The sequence below is a fragment of the Phacochoerus africanus genome, chromosome 11, assembly GCF_016906955.1.
Source record: "Phacochoerus africanus isolate WHEZ1 chromosome 11, ROS_Pafr_v1, whole genome shotgun sequence".
NCBI classification, from domain to species: Eukaryota; Metazoa; Chordata; class Mammalia; order Artiodactyla; family Suidae; genus Phacochoerus; species Phacochoerus africanus.
The window spans coordinates 101,429,291-101,455,078 of NC_062554.1; the positions used below are offsets into that span (position 1 = coordinate 101,429,291).

At 44.0% G+C, this 25,788-nt stretch overlaps 1 protein-coding gene across 1 annotated transcript in view; it reads left to right on the forward strand.

The window, feature by feature from the left end:
* MAGI2 (membrane associated guanylate kinase, WW and PDZ domain containing 2) overlaps positions 1-25,788 on the forward strand; it is a 1,320,860-nt gene that overhangs the window by 1,242,592 nt on the left and 52,480 nt on the right. Inside the window, exon 20 of the mRNA XM_047751755.1 lies at positions 10,467-10,605. Coding sequence (XP_047607711.1) covers positions 10,467-10,605 — 139 coding nt within the window. The remainder of the gene's footprint in view (positions 1-10,466; positions 10,606-25,788) is intronic.

Genomic DNA, 25,788 nt, shown 5'->3' on the forward strand with positions numbered 1-25,788 from the left:
GTATTAGGGACTTCTGCTTAGCCCTTGTTCTCAAGGAATTCAAGGTTAGCCTTGGCCAAAATGAAGTAAATACCATTTATTCATTCATTTAAGAAATGTCAATGCTCTCATCCTGTGCTCAGCACTTTAGTCAGCAGTGGAAAATAATCATGAGCAAGGCACAGAACTGCCCCCAAAAGGTTCTGACCCCAAAGCCCCTGTCCCTTAAACTCCCACACACTCTCGACTCCCACGTGGACTCTTCTTCCATTACTTATTTCATACCTTACACAATAATAATTTTTGTCCCCACTACAAGTACATTTTTATTACTCTTTTTTTTTTTTTGGTCCATTCCCACAGAATGTAGAAGTTCCCAGGCCAGGGATTGAACCAGCATAACAGCAGTGACAATGTCAGATCCTTAACCCACTAGGCCACCAGGGAACCCCTTCTATCTATTATTTTTTGAGGCAGTGTGTTACCTATTACTGGATGGTACAAAGATATCATCCCTCTTTCCAGGAGTTTATAATGTTGTAGTGCAGAAATGGTGGTGGGGAGAATAAATACACAGATGACTAGAAGAAGAGGCAGGGGTGCACTAAGTGCTATAAGAGAGCCATGGCCAGGATGCAGTAGACACCTAGAGAAAGAAGATGAAATCTCCCCTAGAGGGGCTACAGACAGCAGCATCATGGCAGGGTTGAGTAGAGCCCTGAAGAATGGGCATGATTACAAGATGAGACTGGAGGAGTCGGGGAGAATGACAGGAGAAACTAGCAGAGGTGACAGCAGGAGCAGAAATACAGGGCTGGGAGCACCCAGCAAGAGTGGAGGAATAAGAAGTAGGCCAGATTAAAGCCAAGAGAATAGTGGGGATGAGCTGGAAGGCTGAGGGCACAAGGTCCTAGTTGATCTTCTCTGCATAGCAAGGAGTTTGGATTCTCTTCAAGAAGTGGGGGGGAGGAGGATAGATGTCTGAAGAGGAGAGAGATCAAAGAAGAGGTGAGCTTCAAAAGATGACTGTGGCAGCCATAAGGACCAGAAGAAAAGGGGGAAGAGGAGTACCCGTCGTGGTGCAGTGGTTAACGAATCCGACTAGGAACCATGAGGTTGCGGGTTCGGTCCCTGCCCTTGCTCAGTGGGTTAACGATCCGGCGTTGCCGTGAGCTGTGGTGTAGGTTGCAGACGTGGCTCGGATCCCGCGTTGCTGTGGCTCTGGCGTAGGCCGGTGTCTACAGCTCCAATTCGACCCCTAGCCTGGGAACCTCCATATGCCGCAGAAACGGCCCAAAGAAATAGCAAAAAGACCAAAAAAGAAAAAGAGAAAGAAAAGAAAAGGGGGAAGAGAGGAATGATGTATAGAGAATGGAGGCAAGAGAAATGGGAAATGACAGGCTGGAGACAGCATGGGAGTGGAACTGTTGGGGCGTGGAGGATGACTGGATGCAAAGGCAATGCTGACATCTTCAGCAATTTTAAAAAGCACATTCAGCATATTGGAATATTTCTTACCCCTGTGGCTCCAGGCCAGGGGTGGTAATGACATCTGCCATACAAATCCTGTGGTGCCTCAACAGCTCCCTTTGGTTGTCTTAATCCTGCCCACATCTCTGAAATAGTCCCATCCTTAAATTATCTTCAGAATCCCAGCTGACTGATACACCCATGTGGGTCCACCTTTCATTCCAGTTCACTCTGTCAACATCAGATCTAGAACTGGTGTACCCCTGTGTGGGCACAGGCACACACACAGAGAGTAAATGCAAAGGCAGTTTGCAAGTAGGTCAGCTTCAGGAAAACAAGGGGCAGTTATCTTGTGCCAATATAGGAGTCATTGCACAAAGGCCCGTGCTTGCATCTGGAAAATAAATCTATCTGATTAGATAAGTATGCAGAATAAGAGTCCCACATTTTCATCCAGGAAACGGAAAACACAGCCTACATGGAGTCCGCAAGGAAAGTTTCTTTTTGATTTGCTTTTGTTTATTTTTCAATCAACTAGGGAAATGGACTTCATGACCTAACAGAAGTGATTTCTGAACAAATGAATAAGCCCCTGGCTGAGCTGCCAATGATAGCTTTCTATTCTTGCTCAGGCGGATAATTTTAAGATATTTCCCCGGTCTCCTCTTCTTGCCTGAGCAGTCACACTGGCATATGAAAATGGAATGGCTGGGCTTATTTTTGCCTTCGTGGAAAAGATTTTGCTTCAACCAGCTTGTCTTTAAAATCTCCTTCTTTGTATTCCCATCTGTCACCATACTTGCAGTTATCCCTCTGTCCTACTTTAGGGTTCGGATTATTTGGCCAGCCTTCAAGGAGGTCCTTTTTCTAAGAACTATTTATCAAAATTGTAGAATTAAAAATAGCTTTAATATCCTATAAGAATTCCTAAAAGGTAGTACTTACCAAACCAACAGAAGATTTGGAGGTTTCTTAACCTCTCAGTGATATTTTCAGAAAACTACTTGCTTCCTTTTTCCATTAAATACATTTTTTAGCAGCTCAGCAGCTTTTCTCCTAGATTCAGTGTAAAGCGCTTACCACTATGTTTCAATTTTTTCTCTCTTATGCTGACAATGATGATGATAATAACTACCACAAGTACTAATAACTGATTATATTTGTATAGTTTAGAGTTTACAAGGTACTTACATACACTGTGTTATTTGATAATGGTCAAGTCTGCTTGACCTGAAACCAAATTTGAAACTTTTTCTTCTTTTTTTTTGTCTTTTTTTGCTATTTCTTGGGCAGCTCCCACAGCATATGGAAGTTCCCAGGCTGGGGGTCCAATCTGGGAGCTGTAGCCACCGGCCTGCACCAGAGCCACAGCAACGTGGGATCCAAGCCACGTCTGCGACCTACACCACAGCTCATGGCAACGCTGGATCCTGAACCCACTGAGCAAGGCCAGGGATTGAACCTGCAACCTCATGGTTCCTAGTTGGATTCGTTAACCACTGAGCCACGATGGGAACTCCCTACATTTGAAACTTTTTACACATCTTGCTTAAATTTGGTTTAAACAATAGGGAGCATGCAGTCAAAAAACAGCTTCTGAAAACCTTCTCCTTTTGATTGTTCATCTCCATGGAACAAATACATGTGGGTCTTCTTTCCCTGTGACTGTGTACCTGCCTTAGGAGGGCTTACAATGTTGTGATGGCCAAGGTCAATACAGTCTTCCCTCAGTATCCATTCAGCCAGTGTTCCAGGACTCCTGCAGATACCAAAAGCCAAGGGTGCTCAAGTCTCTTAGATAAAATGGCATATAAACTACTTATATACTTGATTATACTTGGTCATCTCTAGATTTGATATTAGGTCATAATATCAAAAATAGATGCTATGGAAGTGCTTATAAATACAGTGGAAATACTATGTAAATTGTTGCTGGGCATGGCAAATTCAAGTTTTGCTTTTCAGATCTCTCTGGAATTTTTTTTTTTTTTTAATATTTTTAATTCACAGTTGGTTGAATCCTCAGATTTGAAACCCATGGTAATGGAGGGCCATGTTTTAAAGAAACCCTGGTGAAAGGCCCCCAACCCAGTCTGATGAGATCATAGAAGACTCTGTGGATACGAGCATACCTGAGGTCTATCCTAAGGGATGAGTAGGATTTAGCTATTTGAATGGGGAAAGGAAGATTCTTAACAGAGGAAATAGCTTGTGCAAAGGCCCAGAAAGAAAACTGCTTCACCCAGAAAGCATGCATATAGCAGGGGTAGGGGGATCTAGAGAAGGAGACATCCACACCATCTAAAAGCCTTAGAAGCATAAGATTTAGGGGGGTAAAAAGAGCCATCTAATAAAATTCCCTGTATGCCACTGGTGTTGGTACTCTTTGACAAGAACAGAGGAAAAGTTTTGGTGAGAAAGATACTGATTTATAGAGTTGACGTCCACAACTGGGCTACTGCATCATCTTTAAAGTTCACATATACTTCCATGTTTTAATTTAGCAGATTTTAGAAGGAAGAATGAGAAATGGAAGCCCCTGAATGAAGAGCTCCCCCAGAATCTCCACCAAAGCTGCCCCCTGACCTCAGTGAGAAGCCAAGGCCCCACTGTGCCCAAATCAAAGACTGAACATTTTTTGAGCTCAAACTAAATCTTTTCTATAAGGCAGATATACAAATAAGAAAACAAGGCATAAGGTACACCACCCACATCAAGGGGTAATCCCTCAGAACCCTGCAGGAGCCCCTTAACTTCTTGTTCCCCTCACCTTCATGACCCTTCCACGCAAGTATGTGCTCAGGTATAACACTGATTAAGGGCTTTTCTGCAAATCCACCAGGGAACTTTCACACTTCTCTTTGGAGAATGTTTCTTAAAAGATGTTGGGATATTTTCTTTCTTCCTTCCTTTCTTTCTCTCTCCTCCTCTTTCTTTCTCTCTCTCTATTCTTCCTTTCTTTCTCTCTCTCCCTCTTTCTTGCTTTTCTTTCTCTCTTTCCTTTCTCTCTCTCTCTCTCCTTTCTTTCTTTTCACTGCACCCACAGCATGCCGATGTTCCCAGGCCAGGGATCAAACCTAAGCCACAGCAGTGACAAAGCTGCTGAATCCTTAACCACTAGGTCACCAGGGAACTCCTGGGATGTTTCAAGCAATTACTGTCTAGAACATAATATGGAGTCTCAGACAGATTTCAACATATAAATTAATTGAGGTAAATAAAATCTAGAGTTCCAGGCCTCTCAGAGAGGTATTTCAATTTCCAGTGAGATTAAAAGCTCTTCCTGAAAGAGCCTGCTGACTCAATGGACTCCTGTGCCTTGCTAAGGCATTCGGACAGAGCAGTTTATAACCAGAGCCAGGCCCTGTGGTAGAACTTAGATCCCATCCGACTCAATCCATCAGCAGTCTCACGGGGACATGGGAAAGTAACCAAAGCACTCAGGGAAACTCCTTGGAAGAGATTTTTACTGTAATAGTTATTAAATAATATCTAATAAAGGTGAATTGTGAAAATAGCCATGACACATTCAAGGTTACTCTCAAGTTGAAAATGAGCCTGTCCTTTGCTCCAGCAGGACCATTAAGGCCCAGGCATCCTGGTGTCAGAGGTCCCAGTGGCAATGCCTGCGGCAGGCAGAAAGGAAGACCCTAATTCCAATTTTTTTCTTTTTTCTGCTTTCATTCAGGCTCCGCCTTCCTTCCCCTGTCTCTCCATCATTTAGCATTTGTTTTCCATAATGATAACATGCCCATCACTAACAATCTTTGTAGGTCACCATTACTGAAACCTCATTTGGTCTCCTATAAGTACTACTGAAATGGTTATGGTTTGGCTACACGTGCCTAAGGCAGGATTTCAAGAAAGCTTTAAGGTAAGCAGAGGTGTAGGGAAGCTGAACTTTGTGTGTCATGAAAATGAAGACAGTTACTATAACTGAAAAGCAAACCTAATAGTCATTTACTCCGCCGTGACTAATCGAGGGCCGGCTTGTCAGGGATTGTGACAGGTGTAGATGGCACAAAAGCAGTAGGTATGGGTTTGCTGCTCATGACAGGGTCAGAGTCAGCAGGAGAAACCAGCCTATCAGGGGAGAATTATGACGAAACTAACCAGATCATTAGCCACACACATGGTCCTCAGCTATGTCTCTCATGAAACAAGGATGAGAGAGATTGATTGTGGGTTGGCATGAAATTCTAAAGGAGCTCGATTCCTTACACCTAATTAGAATCTAGGATCACTTCAGTCACGTATAATCATGCGAGATATGTCCCTGTGGTGCAGGAGGTCAATTAACTGACTGCAACCAGGCAGGCATGTTTGTGCAGATGGCCAAGCAAGCTTTGAGCAGAAGCTACCATGACTTGAGGCTAAAATGAATTCAGGATTAATATATTCCTTATAAAGATTTAATTGAGCCAAACCAAATACTTTCTGTATGACTGAAGTACAAAAATGCATACAGTACAGAGTTGAAAGTTTTTTTTCACCACCTGAACTATTAACTGCCTATGCAATGCCGAAACTTTCACCTGCCTTAGCTTTCTAAGAAGAAGAGAAGTTTTACCTGCAGAGCCTCAAACAAGTTCCAGGATTTGGTAATAGGTGTGTTAAAGAAAGATCTGCCAAGATGTGAGCAGAAATGTATGAGTAGAAATGCATGACTTGTTTAGGCTGGGCCAAGAGATGACAGTCTTACCTCACTCCGCCTTGCACCTGAGACACTGCTGTGCCCAAAGGAACACAGACAAAAGTATCTCTTCCATAGAGGGGGAAAATGGATAGCTAGAATTCATCTTTTGTGTTTTGGTTGGTTTCCTACATTGGACGTCTCCCTGACTTGCACAAACAACACCACATTCCTGAATTACCTCTACCTGGTTTGGGTCTCTCTCTCTCCCTTTTGTCCTCCCTCTCTCTGTGTCTGTCTCTCTCTTCTCTCTCTCTCTCCCGCTACCACCATCCTCCTCCTCCTCCTCCTCTTCTCTCTCTCTTCCTCTACCCCTCTTCTCTCCACCAGTCTCCCCCTCCTCCCCCATCTCTCTCTCTCTCAATTCTGACTAGAATTTGATACTTTAAAAATTCTCTAAGAGCAAATGGAGGAGCTCTTTAAAGTTTCCTTTTAGTAACGTAGCTCGGTTGAAGACCTCTCCATGGTGGCGGTTGTGAAAAGGGAGATCACATCAGAGTCACAACTGGTCTTCTTCATCCCTGAAACGTTTGCCATTGGCTCCATCAAATGGACACGCCCAAACAATTCCCATGTGTGCAGGAAAGGGACTCTTCAAGTGGCTGCACCCTGGCAGCTGCCTGAAATCAGGCAAGATCTGAAGGGAACAAGAGAAGCTCTTCTCCCCCTGCCGAACCTGTCTTCTGATTCAGCCAGAAGCTAAGAGGATGGAAGTGAAAGGAATCACATCCTAAACATATTCAGGGAGCTCCCTATAAAATGACTATATAGAAGGCTGATATTGAGATGAAAATGAAAGGTAGACCCTTTTACCATTTATGTCATTTCGCAAGGGGAGATGGCAGTCTTGAGGCTCTCAGTGAAGCCAGGAAGACTATCTCCACTATTACCCTGGAATGGGAAGGGGCTTGGGAGGAGGCTGAAAGTCTTAGACAAGGGACCAAGGAACCACGATTCAACCAGCATCCGAGTTGTATTCTTCTCCCTCTGAGGGGGTCCCTCGTGGAAAGCTGCCAAGTCAAAAGGTCAGCTTAGGCTCCTAGGAACTCAATAAAAATAACATCCTTCTCTCGTACTGGAGCGCAGTCCTGAAACGCCCACGTAGGAGACTCCAGCCCAGCCCTTGTGCAGCCCTGGAACCCCTGTGCTTCTCAACCTCCGCGCAGTCCTCCAGCCCACCATTTCTCTCTCCCCTGCTAATTTTTTCTCCCTTAATTCTCAAAGCTCTCAGCAGGGGAAAGGGAAAACAACAAACAGACAAGAGAATGAAAACGTTGAAAGTATCTCTATACTAAAGTACGTGACGAGAGTGCAAATAGCGTGACGAGTTCTATCACACCACTAGATTCCTTTCCCTTTCCATGTGATTTTTGTTGAAATGGCAGTCTTGAGACAGAAGTCTCCTCAGGCTGTGTAGTCTGTCAAGGTTTGATTTTGAAGTTGAGAGTGCTTATAACTCTTTCCCCTGTGGTTCTCAAGATGAACCATGTGAAAATGCTGTGTTCATTCATTCAAAAACACAGTGCACCCTGCACAAGATACAGAGACAAATGGGACCTGGTCCCTGCCCTCATTTATCCCGTCATTTTCTTTCCTACAGCCCCCCAGTTTCTCACAACTTCAGCTCTCTTCTTGTCTCTCATTTTCTCTCCAGTCCACTTTTCATAATGTCTCAGGGAGATTTCTAAACACCACTCTGCTTCCCAGGTCAGGTTACCCCTGTTCAAAATGTTCAGTGCTTTGCTGTTGCCTTTAAAATAAAGCCCAAACTCCTGAGTGACAGAGTAAACTACTGGCGGTCCTCCCAAAATATACCATGCTCTCACATCTCAGGGTCTTTCATATGCTTCCCTCTCTACCTAGAATGCTTTTTCTCGTCATTCACCTGGGGAACTCCTCCTGATACTTCAAAACACAATTGAGATTGTCACCACCTCCAGGAAGCTCTCCTTGACTTCCAGCCCCACTCTCTCTAAAGTTAGATGGCCCTTCCTTTCTCTTCCCTCTGCCCTTTGTGAATACCTCTCTCATAGCTAAGATATATTGAATTATAATTGTCTTGTTTATCCACTTTCTCTCCAACTAGACTGAAAATATGTTGTAAATAGAAACTACCATTTATGTCTCTTTACCTGATCTCCCTGGCAGACTGTCCAGCATGTGATCAGTGCTGAGAAATTGTCTGTGGAGTGAAGAAGCTCAAAGTCTGCGAGGGAAGACAGAGAGGCATAATTCTGTATTGAGATGTGATAGATAGCAGAGTGGGGTGCAGTGCTGACTGAACAGAGGGATTGAACACTTCTGTTGAGGAGAAGTCAGGGTCTAGCAATGCATGCCAGGGGAGAGAGCTTGCCCTTGAGGAAGGTTGGGTGAGCGCTGGGCCTATAAGGAGGAGAAGGCAGGAGAACTGTGGCATATGGAAGGACCTAGATGCCTCGGTCAGCATGATGCCTGGGGGCCATGGGGAGGGCTGTCCCTTAGACGGTGGTGATGATGAGAAGATATCGGTGGGAGAGTGACAGAAGAGTATTAGAATAATCCAGGTAAGGGCCCGAATTGAGCTAGGAGCCCAGCAGGACCCCCAAGTTCCTGGTTTGGGTGGATGGTTGTGCTATTAACTAGGATTAGGAGTTGGGAGGGCAAAGTGCTCTGCGAGAAAGATGGTAAGTCGTCTGCTGATGCTGCTAGAGCAGCCAGCTGGGCAACTGGGTGAGGATGTTTAGTAATCTCCAGACATGTGAGTCTGGAGAGAGTGGCCAGGAATGAAGACTCCATTCTAATAACTTCATTGGAACTTTTGTTTTATGTCTGCAGTTTAATACTGTGCTTTGAGGTTCTAGGCATGGGGGAGGACAGCTGGGAGAGGAATAATGGGTCCCACTTCTGCCACTGGCTTGCCAGCTGCTGGGCTTCAGGCTGTGCCTGTTGCCTCCTGGGAAACAACAGCAAAGGAGACCAGTAAAGAAAAATGGTGCAAACAATGGCCCTAAAATAAGTTAATTTAGTCCTGTCTGTTGTGATTATTCTGTGGAATGTGAAGGTCGTGCCAATGGGCCAACCTCTTCCACTGCCTTAAAAACCACACTTCCGAAGGCCACCGAGCATACACGGGGACCGTCCTTACCTTCATTACACCAGAATTCTTGCCCCTTAGAGAATCCTTTTGGGGTCGAGTTGTCACTTCCTTGCTACAGTAAAGACGTGTTTGTTCTTTCCTCCCACTTTGGGAGAAGGGGCTTATCCTAATACCCTCTTGCCATTGTGACATCAAGTTTCTGTTCCTGTTCTTACCCAGCCAGCAGTACCCACCTTGAGAGTGCTCCCCCATAGGGAGTGTATTTGCAATTCCGTCCGTGTTATTGAGTTTAGGCTGAGATCTGCTTTCTTTCAGGGACCCAACTGAAATTGCATTTTTGCAAAGCAACTCATTGTGCTTTTTCTGACTAATTTGTCTTAAGTGACTTGCACTGAAATGAACCATATTTTAATTCAGAGGTGCCTGACTGAAATGGTACTGTGGGAGTTACACGACGTGCTCATGGTGGAACCTCTTTTATTCCAAATATCTGTTCACAAAGGCTAAATGGGAATTGCTTATGGAACCCAGGCATTTCCCACAATTCAAGAGGGATTGGTATTTAACCAAACAGTTTCTGGCAACCAGGTGTAAGCATGGCAAAGATTTAGCAAGGGCATTAGTCATGTGTGGAGAATGGAGAATCTCATCCTTAATTCAAAGCTTTGACTGTGATAGAAAATTCATCATCAAACTTGAATATCAACCAACCACTATTTACAAAGAAGGCGATATCACAATAGCACCCAGGGAAATTTAAATGATGCATAACAAAAATTCTCAGAGGGGCCCAAAAACCAATCATCCCATCCAACACGCTGAATTAGATGCTGCCTGAGCCCAAAGCTGGCTTGTATTCAATGAAAAGGCTTTAAAATATTTACTTCTTGATTCAAAGCAGAGGTGTCAGCTTATTTTGAATTGCACTATCAAACATATTTCCTAGTTTTTTTTAAAGAAAACCCTAAGTAGTTTAACTATGGCCCCTGCCATACTGGCTAAATCTAAGTGACATATCATTACAACCTCCATGGTCTAATATTTGAATTTCTGTAAAGATAAATAAAATCTGGTGGTCAGATTGAAGATGCAGCCAGGGATTAGCTTCCTCTAAGAAGCAGCAGGTTGCAACCAAATTGTTCAGATGCCCTCTGGAAACTAGTCATCTACAATTGCTTCTCTAATCTCCTAGAAATGCAACTTGTATAAAGCCATCTATAGCTGACTTGATGTTTCTTTAATTAACAGGTAGGAGATCAGATCATTGAGATCAATGGAGAGAGCACGAGAGACATGACACACGCCAGAGCAATAGAGCTCATCAAATCTGGAGGAAGAAGAGTGAGGTTGCTGCTGAAGCGTGGGACAGGACAAGTGCCAGAGTATGGTATGTTCCATGTCTCAATTCACTTTTTTTCCGTCTCTGCTGTGTACTGTAAATGCCTTTGCTTATTTATAAAACTACATCAGTTCTCTAGTTCTACCTAAATATCTATTCGGTGATCAATAGAATATCGATATATACACATATATATATTTAAGCACAAGATATACATGCATGCGAGCTATCTCTTTTGCTCCTGTATTTAGATAATGTTGAAAGTAGCCAATATAGGACCTTTCGGGGCATCTCTGAGTGTGCTAGGAGATCCAGCCACATTTATATATTTGAACTTTTGTAATTTGACTGAAAGTCCTGGGTTCATTTGAGTCCACAGTAATTTATCTGTTATTTCCCATAATGGCTCATGCATCAGACCGTCCTGTGGGACATGTAACTGCTGCCAGGGGACAAGCAAGACCAAATCTTCAAGGTGTGAAGACTAAAACATACATTTCAGTTTATGCAATGGTTGCATCTCTTTGGCATTTAGGGATAGTCCAAAAACTCACTCTTAGGTTGTGTATCTGGATGTTTTTGAGGAAAGCTTTAAAGTGCATTTTAATTAATAGATTTGCCTTCAGCAGTCTTTAATAGTGTTATTTCCCAATGGCCCATTTAAGGCAACACTGACATTACTCAAGTATATCAGAAACTGCTGTATGGTCCTTGCATGAAATGCAGAGAAACCTGAGCTGGTCTTTAATTTATCTCAGGGAATGACAGAGAGGCAGACACAGACAGACAGACATTAATAAAGAGCAGTGCAGAGAATACCTGTCCAGATTAGGGAAATAGGAGCTAATTGCTGATCTGAATAAGTAGCTCAAATTGTTGATCTAGATAAAATTGACTCATTTTTCATCCCTCCATTCCTCACCCCCTCCAAGAAAAAATCTAAATGATACTTTTTCTTCTCAAATTATGTTTTCTGCCTAAGTTACCTAATAAGAGACTGAACACTTCCTTATTCAGCAGGGCAGATATAGTCCGACATTCAGTTGAAATACCTGATTTGAAAGGTCATTAAATATTTTATGTTTTTCCAGGGTCTTGAACACACCCAAAGCCCACAAGAAGGGCTGGCAAGACCTCAAAGCATTTAGGTAGGACAACATTTAGATGGTAAGACAGCGTTTAGAAATTTCTGTAGTGCTGCCTCTACACCCAAGGAAATATTTCCTTCTAGCTTCCCATGCTTACTATTTGGATCTAATAAAATATTTTAAATTATTAATATTAGCAATAAGCACAGGCCCGAGCCTGTTTAATGGCACTGGCATCCACCCCTTTGCAAAGAATCCGAACTCTTAAAATAGAATATCTTTTTGCACCCTTGAGCATGAAGGGATTCAGGAATATGAAACCAACCTATGAGATCCCATCACTTCTGAAAAAGACCTCATTTTAAAGGTGTGTTTCACTCCATGGCAAAACCTATTTTTTATAACCAGGGATTCTCATAGAGTGAATGTTGATCTTATTGCCCTAACACATTACTCTTTAAAAAGTTAATTTGAACAACAAAGCTATCCTGAACTTTCTGTTCTTTTTGTAGAATCACTTTTTGGTCCGTACTCTTAGCATCTACCACACCAGCTGCTGCTCTACAGAGAGCAGTTAGAACAGTCCCTGATGACCAACGTGTGGCATAACCCAGATGCATGAGCACGAAGCTGCCCCAGAGCAAAAACATAAAGACATGTTTCTGAACAACACAAATATTCACGATCATGTTGACATTATCCCATTAGTTCTTGATGGCATCTGAAAATATCTAGTTCAGGGTAAATCCTAAAATTAACCAACAGGAGTTCCCGATGTGGCTCAGCAGTTAACGAATCTGACTAGCATCCATGAGGATGCAGGTTCAATCCCTGGCCTTGCTCAGTGGGTTAAGAATCCATTGTTGCTGTGAGCTATGGTGTAGGTTGCAGACACGGCTCAGATCCTACGTTGTGGCTGTGGTGTAGGCCGGCAGCTACAGCTCCAATTTGACCCCTAGTCTGAGAAACTCCACATGCCTCAAGTGTGGCCCTAAAAAGCAAAAAAATAAATAAATGAAAACAAAAAATAAAATAAAATTAACCAACACAGAGAGTTTGTCATGTATCTGGGCACACTTTTGAGGGACCCATCAAAAATACTGTTAACTCTAGTGGTATTGCAGCATTTCTTCTACATACATTCTTCTAAAATGTAACATTCAGTCATAGGCACTGATAATGATGGAGCTTGTCAGCTACTTTTATTTTTCCTTCTTATGGCTGAACCTGCAGCATATGGAAGTTCGTTCCTGGGCTAGGGGTTGAATTGGAGCTGCAGCTGCCAGCCTATGCCACAGCCACAGCAAATAATGCCAGACTCGAACTGGCATCTGCCGCCTACACCAAAGCTTGTGGCAATGCTGGATCTTTAACCCACTGAGCAAGGCCAGGGATCAAATCTGCATCCTCACAGAGAAAACGTAGGACCCTTAACCTGATGAGGTCCCATTGCGGCTAAGACAGTTTTGAAGCTACTTGTGGCTCAGCTACTTTTGAAGTTAGATTTGGCATAGATTTTGCCTGTAAAATAATTTTACAGATGATGTCACAAAAGAATAAATAGAGTAAAGCAATCTCCACTAGGGAAGTAAAAGAATAGTCATAAACTAAGTAAACATTAGTTCTTCAGGCAAATTTAGCTGAAATTAGGCATGAGAAACCAAGAAGTTTAGGGATCAGATCAACTTTTTTTTTTTTTTTTTTTGGCCACACTGGCAGCATATGGAAGTTCCCAGGCCAGGGACTGAATCTGAATCTGAGCTACAGCTGCAACCTACACCACAGCTGTGGTAACACTGGATCCTTAACCCACTGTACCACAGTGGGAACTCCTGGGTCATCATTTTTGAGGATGATGCCATCAAAAAAGGATATTTCTAGAATCTCACAGCAACTAATGAGGAGGCTGTTTCAGGGTCCCCAAGACCACCCCACATTCAAATATTTGCTTATAAGATTTGTGGGGCACAGAATATGATTTGCACTCACAGTTCAGATGTATGACAATGATCCAGTGGGATCATCAACGGAAGAAACACAGGTGGAATCAGAGGCATCCACACACTGGCTTCCTTATGCTTTCCATCTCCTAGGAGGGGTCACCCAGAGAGCATTCTTCCTACAGCAACAGAAACGCAGCAACATATGTGCGATGATGTTGCTGCCCAGGAAAGTTCCTTAGAGACTAGGCACCCAAGGCTTTTCCTGGGGGATGGTCATGCAGGCACCCTGCCAAAATTCCACACTCCCAGGAGGAAAGCAGGTGATGGCATAGACCACATTGTTTGTAGAAACAGGTGAGATACAGTAAGAGACCCTTATGACATTGGAAAGGTTTATATCCGCGTAGGGAGCAAATTATCAGTCATGTTCCCAGATGCCAGCAAGGACCAGCCCTGCAAAGAGGCCTTTCTAAGAACAGCAGTCACACACCCACTCTGGGAACTCATTCCTGTACCAGGAGCTAGCCACATCCACAGACTGCACGGATGATACCAGTGTATGAGAGCTCACAGCTAAGAAACATCACAATTCCTCCAACACCAGCTAAAGAGGCTATTTCATGGAAGAGATTTTTTTTTGTCCAAAATAGACCAGAGTGTATTTCATAAAATCGGCAAGGGGTACAGGCAACAGAACAAAATAACAGCAACTAGAACAATGAAAGAAAATGCTTGCACTCACTAGTTGATGTAACCAAGAATATAACCCACTTTGGCCAAATGTACCCTTAATGACAGGAAAAATGATTTTTCTGTCAACTCTGAGTTTAAGCCTGTGTTTATTTCCTTTGTTTGCCCTTTAAGATCCCAAACTTGGCATGAAATCCAGCCTTAAAAGATCATTAAAGGGAGTTCTCAGAATGGATAGGAGATGTTACCTCTTAGGGCAGTGTTCAGGCTTAACCCAGCCCGGTTGAGATTGAACTCTGAAGGTGAGAAGACAGGAAAACAACAGCCTCTGGAGGGGTTTAGATGATAACCACCAGCCCCCTGTCTGATACCTACAGAATTCAGAGCAGCTTTGAAGCAAGACCCTTATCTGGACTCTTGGACAGGTCAGGGAAAAGCTATTCTCAGCCAAGAGAAATAGGAAACTCTCGCTCAAAGTCCTTAAGGTGATCTGTGACTGGGAGATAAGCACAGGTACAATGGAAAGAAGAAGAAGAAAAAAAAAAAAAAAAAAAAAACCCAGGGTAATCTGTCAGATTGTTGACTAAACAAAGTCAGCGTGAAGCCAAGTGAGCTGAGGAAGGAGATAAATATGCTGCAAATATGCCAACTATAATTACCCTGAGGCTAATCGGCAGGCGACACTTCAGCCAGTTCAGAGGCATAAATCGGCAGGCGCAGCCACGAAGTTGTGGTCGCTGTGCACAGAGGTGATGGAGCAGCTGTGAGGAGGGTGGGAAAGATAAGAGCTTCGAAGGAGGAGCTGCTTTCATGGTTAAGTCCTTGAAAGAGCTACTCAGGAGATAGACCCTTCAGCTGCACTCCAGTCCTCAGGAGAAGAATTTGTTGATTATAAACTCAGCGAGCACTTGGGTCCCCCCACCCCCCCCCCACCCCCCGCCTCCCCTGACATGTGCCTCTCAACACCCCGGCAGGAAGAAGGAAACTTGACTCCACTATACTGAGGAAATTCTCCAAAGATGATACAGCAAAAGCAGTGCCCCTGCTTAACACTGGGTGTTGCTATTCTAACTCAGTCTTAAAAGGTTGGGAGAAAAGAAAGCACGCGTCCTGGTTCTGAAACTGCCTAGCGATACATTATGGAAATCAGCTTCCTGCTCTGAAATACGGATGTCCTTCATTAGCGTTCAGAGATTACAGGGATGCTGTACACACGGAGCCGCAGCGCCAAAGCCAGGGTCAATAGAGGTACCCCTGGGGGGGGCGGAATTTCCTCCACAAGCCATTCAGACCAATGCCGAGCCTTCCCCTGGTCATAGTTGCTGTTCAAACCGATCAAAATAAAGAAAACAAAATTAGGCTTTCCAGTCTTGGTTGGTGGTCTGGCCTGTTGATTCTCTTAAAAAGCAGCACTGCAGGTCTTTAGGATGAGAATGCTGAAGCAAGTTCAACAGTAAATTGTCTCAATGGTCTAAGGAGGCCAGGCAGGGTTACCAGGAGAAAGCAAAATTCTTTGAATGCCCTTGGGAACACTGAAGGGCAAATGCCTACGCCTCCCTTTGGGAAAAGAAATGGCCAATCCATGAGTTAGCCTCCTGCCTACATTTCCATTTTCAAAGTTAATTGTGTCTTTGATAGGTTTTGACTATTACAGGCCTTAGGTAAATGAAATGGCTTACATTGTATAAGTATAATAAAACTGCGCTGAGCAAGTTGAGAAATAATCTATTTGAGCCATGCTCAAAAAAATGAATGAAAAAAATGAATGGACTAAATAGTTTAATCAGTAATTAACTGATTTCCTTTATCAGTAAATAAAAATGAAATACAATAATATCAGAGCACCAGATTAAGCAGTACCAGTCTCTACTTATAGGACAATAAGCAGTGCTTATTTGTTTATTCTTCTTTAAGAATAAGCATTAGCATGTGAAAGTTATAAGCATACCCCTATAATCGTGTTTACAATTATTTGTTCAAGTCCTTTCTTCCCTGATCAGACAAAGATCAACTCCAGGCATTATACTCCTACCAAATATTTCATGTGAGGCAGATCCTGTCATTCCTGTCATTAATTAATGTCATGACTATTTCCTCAACTAAACCAGCATTTTTCTGAGCACCCATGTGCAGGGCACTTTACAGGCACTGAAGGTAGGATACAGTCCTGCCCTCGGTCAGCTGACAGTCTAAGAATGAGGATACATTTAACAGTTGATAAATTAATGGGTTTCATTAATTATTCATGGCATTTAATACGTACTTTTAGCGTGTTAAGGATCCTTGAGAAGCACTCGGCTTTGCTTTGTTAAGCATTTCCTTTGTAGTGTTGATACGAATAATTTGTACTTTTCTGAAGAAGAGACTCACTGAGTATGGGTAAATTTCCTCTCAGACCTTGTCTGAATTATTCTAAAGGCCAAGTTAGTGAGCTAAAACTCTGTCGAGCAAATTTGCTAATCATTGCTCTTCCCCTCCTGGGGCCCTCAGCCAGGGGCCCTGGAGCACTGTACGCCCACCCCCTAAGGCGTCTATGGTGCACAGCTCTGCCCCCACCGTAAAAGACCTGGGTGAGTCGCCATGGCCTTTGCCTCTTCCTCAGAGACCACGTTTAGAGGAGCTTTAAATGGTTCCATGGCCTTTGCCCTATTTCACCTGCATTTTTAATAGGGCAAAGGCAGCTTGCTTCACTAATAAATTCTGAAATTTAATTTCGGCTTCTGACATTCATGGTTGAGTGTATCTTCCTTTTCCATGAGCGCTTCTACAAATCACTCCAGTCCACCTCTCCTGAGACAGACCCAGGGAAGAGGACAAGCTGTCAGGCAGAATTCTGGCTACAGCATACAGAGAAGAGCATTCCTCCTTGGCAACGAGGCTCCAGACTGCTCTTGGCAGCATTTAGGGAATCCCAGGAAATTCTCTAACCATCAAACTTCCAAAGAGTGCCTTTCATAGAGTCAGAAGCAGGGGCTTCCTTAAAGGATACGCACCTCTGAAATTCTTTTCCCCACTGCTCAGCCAAAACCTCATTCATTAAGGTGTTTTGAGGATGAAGGTAAAAATCCCATTTCTTCACGCTATTGTATTGGAAACCCTGGACTATGTTGATATTCCTTCTTTTTGGAGATCCTTTCCAACAAACGTGGTATTTTCCTTAAGGACCCACTCTTTAAGGGACCCGCTTCCCCCAGTCCTCACTTGTTAGGTATTTAGGACTCTGAGAAAATGTTTTGGACCACAAAGTAACCAAGAAATCAATCAAGAAGAACTAATTTAATTCTTGAGGTCCAACCTCCTTCAGTTCCCACTTAAATTGTTGGAGGAGATGAGTGAAGGAAAGACATCTTTCCCAAACCACACTGAGAAGGGCTCCCACATGTATCCAGTAACTCCTGCTGGACTCATATCTTAGGCTCTGGGAAGAACTTTCCCTGGCTTCCCTTAACGTGAAGCTAAGCTCTCCCAAGAGAGGGCTGCTTCTGCAGAAGTCCAGGGAGAAGTCAGCCTTCTTAGAAGAAACACTGCTGAATATTCTAAGAGTACTGGGACAGACCTCAAGGAAGTCACAAATTCAAGAGAATGCTTTTCACGTGGAGGGCAGGGGAGGAGTGGAGATCAGAGGTCAAGTTTAAGAGAAAAGAAAGCCTGGGAGTTCCCGTTGTGGCTTAGCAGAAAAGAGCCCAGCTAGAATCCATAAAGACACTGGTTCAATCCCTGGTCTTGCTCAGTGGGTTAAGCATTGCCATGAGCTGTGGTGTAGGTCACAGACTCGGCTCAGATCCCACGTTGCTGTGGCTATGGTGGAGCCCTGCAGCCACAGCTCTGATTCGACCCCTAACATTGGAATTTCCATATGCCAAAGGTGCGGCCCTAAAAAGCAAAAAAAAAAAAAAAAGAAAGAAAGAAAGCTTGCATCATGGTTTTAAATCTGCACACACCTGCACCCATGCAGAGGACTGGGTCTTTTTGGCCCAGGACTCTGTATTTTAAAAGTGATATTCCCCCCCAAAAAGGAGTTCCGGTTGTGGCTCAGTGGTTAAAGAACCTGACTAATATCCATGAGGATTTGGCTTCATTCTCTGGCCTCGCTCAGTGGGTTATGGATCTGGCATTGCCATGATCTGTGGGGTAGCTAACAGATGCGGCTTGGATCTGGCATGGCTGTGACATAGGCCAGCAGCTGCAGCTCCAATCCAATGCCTAGCCTGGGAACTTCCATTTGCTGCAGGTGTGGCCCTAAAAAGACAAAAAAAAGTGCCATCCCAGGGAATTCCACAGCTGGGATTTATCTCCACTAGCTCACTAGTAAAGACCCTGAGGAGTTTCTATTTCATATTATCCTCTTTATGCCTTGTCAGCCTCCCACTGTATAAGCCTCACCCCCTCAACTCAGCTCCTCCTTTGCCCACTGAATCTCAATCTCTCTCCTTCCAGACTTGCAAGAGTTAAAATTAAAGGAAGGAGACTAGATTTTCCTCCCTTTTTCCATCTCAGGCCTTTTTCACAGTCCAAGCTCAGCTCCTACCTTTCTCAGTGAGGACAGTCTGACCCTCTGTGTTCATAGCACGATGGTGTTGTTGATTCAAGACAAATTTCTGACCCATCAACTACACCCATTATGAAACTGATGGTAAACGTGGAAGCTCTACTCCCCCTCCCCCCTCGCCCCCATCTGTTTTGCTCTTGTCTCAAAATAGAGATGATACAGACAAGGTTTTGAGCCCTAAGGAGGAGCATGCCGACAAAACCCTGCTATCCGGGTGCTCAAACTGGAGTTTAATACCGTAAGACAAATTCCTGGATAGGTTCAGCCAGCTGCCAGCACAGTAAATGTCAAATCTCCAAAGCGTCTCCTCAGAGACACCTCTGCCTATTGCCCCAACCTAGTGTTCCTTAGTCTTACAACTCACCAGTGTCAATTTTAAACTAAAGTACTCAAAACTCCTCATTTCTGGTGGAAGAAGCAGTCTTGAGTCCATAAGGCCAGATTTTGGTGATATGAGAATTCTGCCTCCAGCCTTGCTCAAGGATAGGGTTACCTCGTGTCCTGTTCTGACAACAACTCCCAATATTTCTTTTTAACCAAACTCCCTCAGTTAAGACCAAAGATGAAATTATATAACACCTGACTCCAGGCTTGAATTATATGCTCTAATTGTAGCAAAATCTCTAAACATTGAGAATCACACACTCTTCCACGTGCTCTTTGGGTTCAAATAATTGTTAACAGAACCACAAGCACACACTTAGCCTGGACTAAACAGCTGTTTACTCTAAGGCGGCTCAGAAGTTTGCTTCCAGAAGAGCCTGCCTTGACACTTCTGTAGAAATGTCCCTGGGGGTTTTGACACACAGTCTCCAACCGATAGTGACCCTTATCAGGACCCTGGGTTCTGGAACCGAACATGTGAGCTCATAACATGCTCACTAAATGTGCCAGCACAGGATACAACTCTGTTTTTCTTATCTCACCACAGTTTCTGCCACAACCTTCACAGAAATTTCTTCCACCATGTTCTGGGCTCTTTTATTTGACCTTCCGGCCCCAAGCCTTCCTATCACATGTCTCTTTCAAGCCTCGTAAAGCCCACACTTAAAAACTAAATGAGAGCCTTCTCTGTGTGACACTAAAACCATTTGATGGTTTTTGTACAAAATTACTTGCATCTTGGCAGGGCTAAATGGTAAACTCAATTAATATATCCTGAGATTTAATTTCCCCTTCTGACACTCATTGTTAAGCCTTTGCTTCCTTACCACGGAGAAGCTCTACTTGGCTTTTAACCTCAAGTTGTTCGAGTTGTTCTCTGCCACCCTTTAGCCTCCCAGCCTCAGACACACACCGGGCTGTGAAAAGCACCCTCAGAGCTTAAATGGGACATCCCAGCAGAGCCCCGTTCGTTCTGCATGTTGAAGCCATGGATGCACAGGAGCACATGTGGAGCAAGTTAGGCACTGAGACGGGATCTATCATTGTTACACACTGGCCAAGGGATCAGGCCCCCACATGTCTGAGCGTCCTGGAGTAACTTCTTCTGATCACAGGAATCTCCCATCCCCCTCCCTCATGCTGTGTGCAGCTGAGAGAGCACAGCATCCGGAGTTTCAGGGAGCAGTTTTTACATCTCCCAGGGGCGTGTCTTGGGCAGATCACTCACTTCGATGGTCCAGAATTTCTAGTACCATCTTCCTATAGGTAAAGAGCTGCAGCCCAAGAGCTGAGATAGACACAGACCAAAAGAGCTGCTAAGAGGCTGGTTTCAGAAAAGAGCCCTCATGAGTACTGCAGCACACAACAGGCAAAAACCCAGCTGCATTTCCTTCAGCTTCCTTTTCCCAGAAAACAATTACAGGCAGCAAGTCAACTGTGAACTTCGAATATAAATAAGCCGGTTGTCAGCGGTGAAAGGAACTATAAGAATTTATGAGGTTATTAGAGAAAACATAAATATAAACATGAGCACACCATGTCTTCAATTCGAGGATTTTTCAAAATTTGGAAATGATTACTGTGACTGATTCTCAAATGACAGCTGATCTCACTAAAACACGAGAGCGTTGTGAGAAAATTCTGCAAAACTCTGATGTTCCCATTTCAAATTTGTGTGTGCGTGTGCCTCCTTAAAAGCACCTCAGGATGCCCTCAATATTTTCAGAAAAAGAAAATATATTTTGGAATACACATGTAGCTCAGTCTTTCACTAATTTCACTTGCTGCATGCTTGATAGGGTCAGCTTTACTTAAAGTCTTTATTCTTACTGCCTAGATGATTTTTATTTAGCTGCTCTAAACATACTAAGCAATCTTGATTCTAACAGTAATACTATATCTTTGTCACTGGTTCTGTTAATTCTAATGATTGGTCCTAGGCTGTTCCTCCCCTTCCTTTAGGAATGGTACCTTCCAGTCTCTCCATGTGCATGAAAAGTGACAAGCATGGGTCCCCATATTTCTACTTATTGGGCCACCCTAAAGACACGGTTTGTAAAATCTGCATGAATATTATCTTTCTCTAATGAGCTTTGGTTTTGCATATGTTTTTAACTGATGTGTGATGCTCTCTTTCATAGTAGCTTGTCTAATTACTGCTAGAGTGCTGGAAAGTATTTCTAGCTGAGACCTTATAAGTGGTAAGGACAGGGTTTGTGGTTTCAGGAAAATCAGAGATGCACCGAATTCAGGGGTCCAGCCTGGAGCAGCCCCAGCAGGAAGGAAGGGCAGGGAGGGTACTTAGAGCAGAGGCAGCACTAGGCCACTTCTACCCCCATACACTGCAGAAAGTCCTCCTTGGGCTAAGGTGTGGGGAAAACAAACACAAGGTTATTTCCTTTCAGCCCAAGTTTGGCCGGCTCCAACCCAGGCCACCCCTTCTGTGCCAGGCAGAGAGAGCCACAGTCACCAGACATGTTAGCCCTAGGAACCCAGAACTGCACCTGGCCTCCTGCTCCTTCCCCAGCCTGCCTGGCGCCGGCTTATTTATTCAGTCAGGACCGAACTCTCCTTCCCCCATGCTCAGTGATGCACCAAGTTTAACAGGGAAAAGAAGCAGTTGTGATTTTTTTTTTTTAAGTAGTCATAAGTTTGTATGTAAGCAGTATTTCAAAATGAACATTCTCAAGTTTTGGCTATATTGTAGCCTAACATTTGGTAAAAATTCTTAAGGAAACTGTGTGTGTGTGTGTGTGTGTGTGTGTGTGTGTGTGTGTATATAACAAATATATATTTAATATATAAATATATATATATACACACACACACACATTTGTCTTTTTAGGGCCCACACCCTCGGCATATGGAGGTTCCCAGGCTAGGGGTCCAATCAGAGCTTTAGCTACTGGTCTACACCACAACCACAGCAACACGAGATCCAAGCCGTGTCTGCAACCTACACCACAGCTCACAGCAACACCAGGTCCTTAACCCTGAGTGAGGCCAGGGACTGAACCTGTGTCCTCATAGATACTAATCAGGTTCGTTAACCACTGAGCCACAACGGGAACTCCCTACATATTTATATTTAAGTAAAGCAGAATGTAGATGGTAGCCTTGCAAATATGGTTCAAGCGATTTTTCACCCCTCAGCTACATCCCTAGAGCAGCCCACATGTCTGCTCTCAAATTCTGCAGTGGGTCTGTGACCATTGCCAAGATTTTTAAAAACCAGGATTTTAAAATGTCAGTTTGATTTTTCAGCAGTAATTGATACTCATGCTTGGTCCCCATGTTAGCTGTGGAAGCAGAAATCAGACTGACACACTTCTCAATTCTTATTTGATTCTACCCCACTTACATTGTTGCAACCATGGCTAAGCATCTCTCCGCCAAAATCCTTTAAGTTGGCCCTCTGAATGTTTTCCGTAATATATTCTCCAATTGTTAATAACCCTGCTGGCTGCCATCCAGGACTGGTTTAGATGAAGAATGAAAGGCAATATTATTCACTAAATGAATTATTGAATTAGCCTATTGCTGAACACTTCCTTATCAAATACATTTATGTGGATATAAGTATCTGTATACACACACACAAGCATGTGCACGCTCATATAAACGATCACAATCATTCCTTGAGGACGTCCACAAAAATAGACATTGTAAGTGAATGATTTCTCTAAAGCGTCTGTCTGTCAAGGATGTTACTGATCAGGAGAAACCTAAATTACAGCATAAAGGAGCCAGTTGCAATGCCCTGGAATAATTATTGGGGGAATGTAGTTCAATGACCATGGTTTAAAGAGGCAAAGATTTCTATTTCTGACAAAAGAAAGGTATATGCTTGTCATATAATTCGCTTTAACTAGTCTGCAATCCATGGAGGTGAGGGGACCTGAACCAACTCACTAGATCCATTAGCTCAAAAGCTAAAAAACAAGCCCCCGCCCCAAAAAAACCAGAGGCCTCCTTGTGATATCAGTTTAGTTCCAAAAGCATCTATCAGGCATCTTGCTTGATGCTAGGGAGAAAAAAAAAAAACGAGAGGGTCGCTCTCTCTATGCATTCCCAAGCAGGAGGGGTGACGGGGGCAGGGGGGATAGCAGGTTATGGGACCAGTAATAGCATCAGCTAAGGAGTGAGAAGAACCCAAAGACACAGTACCCTAAATATGCCCAGCAGAGCTGTAGAAGATTCTGCTCTGCCTAAGAGCTGACTTTTTATCTGGGCCTGGGTGGCAATTGTGATATTACCCAGATGGGCAAGAGGTAAGGCAGCTATCACACAGGCTCTGTGGGAGAGGGTGCAGGACCAACTGGAGGAACATCAAAGCCGGGCTCCATGAAAAGGGTCTTCTATGCCTTCAAAGCAATTTGAATCTCATTGAAGCAGGTGTCATCAAAAAATTAAGTGGGAGAGTGACAATATCTGTATGTGGAATCATTTCTCCATAGGATTTAAGGTGATTTTTATAGGAAACTGAGGGCAGTTAAAATGTTATTGTCAGCGCTGAAACGGATGATGTGAGGACAGGGATTAGGAAAGTGGTGGTGGAAATAGCACGTTGGGAATGGATTTTAGAGAGATTTCAGACCTTTCATTGATGCAAGTGACAACACTTGGCAAATAATGACTATGAAGGGAAGGGTCGGGGATCAGGAGGTGGCCCAGGTTTGGGTAGAGCCGACACCATATGGGTGAAGGAGCAAGTTTAGGAAGAAAGATAATGAAGTTAGCTTTGGGCCTGTGGAGTTTCTGGTGCCTGAAGGACACTTAAGTAGCCCACAAACAGGGCACTTGGATAAGATACTCAAGTGCTGGGGCATTCTGGAGTCCTGCAGGGACAGTCCTAGAGCAAGGATGAGCTCTCTCCCCGAGACACCCCACTATGCACAGAGAAGAGAGGCCCCTGGGTCACGGTCTCATTTGAGTGGTGAAGAGTATCTGGAGAGGGCAGTCTGAGAGGCAGGAAACTCTCCCAGAAGAGAAGACTGATGGAAGCCAGAGAGAGGGTTCAGGGAAGCTGCAGGAAGAAAGACCTCTGCCTGGAAATGGGCTGGGAAGCGGGTTAGGATAGGAGGGGCGGGGCCTAGAACCACCCTTTCCTGCCTGGTTGAGCACAAGGCAGGTGCGTCGGGCTCCATTAACGGTAATGTTGTGAGGATTGTGGGTGGGAAAGGGCCTTCAGCTGCTTCTTTGCAGGGCCTTCGCCATCTGCCTCCCCTGTCCCCACCCCTCATCCTGGGCCCAGCTGGGAATCCACCCCGTGAGACCTCAGATAATTAGAGCTCCTTCTTTGATCTAGTAGTGGCATGGAGTTAAGGCAGGCTTTTCTAATTTGGTTTTTCAGAAGGCGGGAGAGGTAGGTATAAAGATGAATAAGACCATTTCCATCCTAAAGGGACGCTGTATGGAGGGAATGTTTAAGAAAATAGGGATGCCCTTGGTTTGCGGAAAATACTCTTTAGTCACCATCTTGTTGAATTCAGTCTCAAATGTATTCTGTTACATTCCTGGATTGATGCACAATTGAATTTCCCAGCCCTCCCCCAGGATCTCATCTGCTCTGATGCTTCCACCTGGTCACCACCATGCAGATGACCCCAATGTCTTGTTTTGTCATCTCTGACTTCATTCCCAAGACTTCCAACTGCCTGCTAGACAATTTATGTGCTCAAAATCGTATTCCTGATCTTTCCTCCTAAACCACTCTCCTCTTGAATCACTGATTATTAATTAAGAAACCATCCACCCTCTTTGTGGCTCAACTCAAAACCATGTCGAGTGCCGTCTCCACGCACATCTGTACAACAAGGTCCCCGGTTTGAGTGATTTTACATCTCTCATTTTCACAAGGGCCCTCACCTCCATTCCTCTTGTAATTCCTACTCCTGTTCAGGCCCACGCCACAGGGTCAGTAGCCTCCACTTGTTTTCCCTACTGCCATGACCAGTCTTCCCTGCTCACTGATGCCAGAGCGGTTGATTGTCCTCACACTGCCCCACCTGAAGACCTTTCACACACACACACACACTTAAATGAGTCCTCAGAGCATCCCTAATTTGGCCCCATTCAAATCAGCCCTATCTCTTCTCTCTCACTATCTTATTGTATATCTGTGCTGTGGCTCTGCTGGAACTCTTGCCCTTGTCCTCTATTTTCACCTTCATGGTTGGGCTCATGCTGATCTCTTGGCTTGGAAAACCCTTTCCCCAAATCATGTCCTCCTTCAAAAACCAGGTTGAAGACTGCCTTCTCCATGAATTCTTCCCCAAGTCCACCAGTCAGAAGTAATCGCTTAGTCCTCTGACGTCCCATAGAGCCCTTCACACAGCTCTCCCATCTCCTGTCATTCTCTGCTTTGCAACATGGAGTTTGAATGCCAGTTATTACCTTGGGTTCTTAATACAGTGCTTTGCAGAGATTGTGAACAAGTAAGTGGATGAATATAAGTCTTGCAGCATCAGTAGATCATTCTGATAGTAAATTCGGGATTGATTGCCTATCTCTATGTCATGTAGTGGTTCTTCTGGAGTTTCATCTTGTTCTTTCCTCTGGAACATATGCCTCTGCC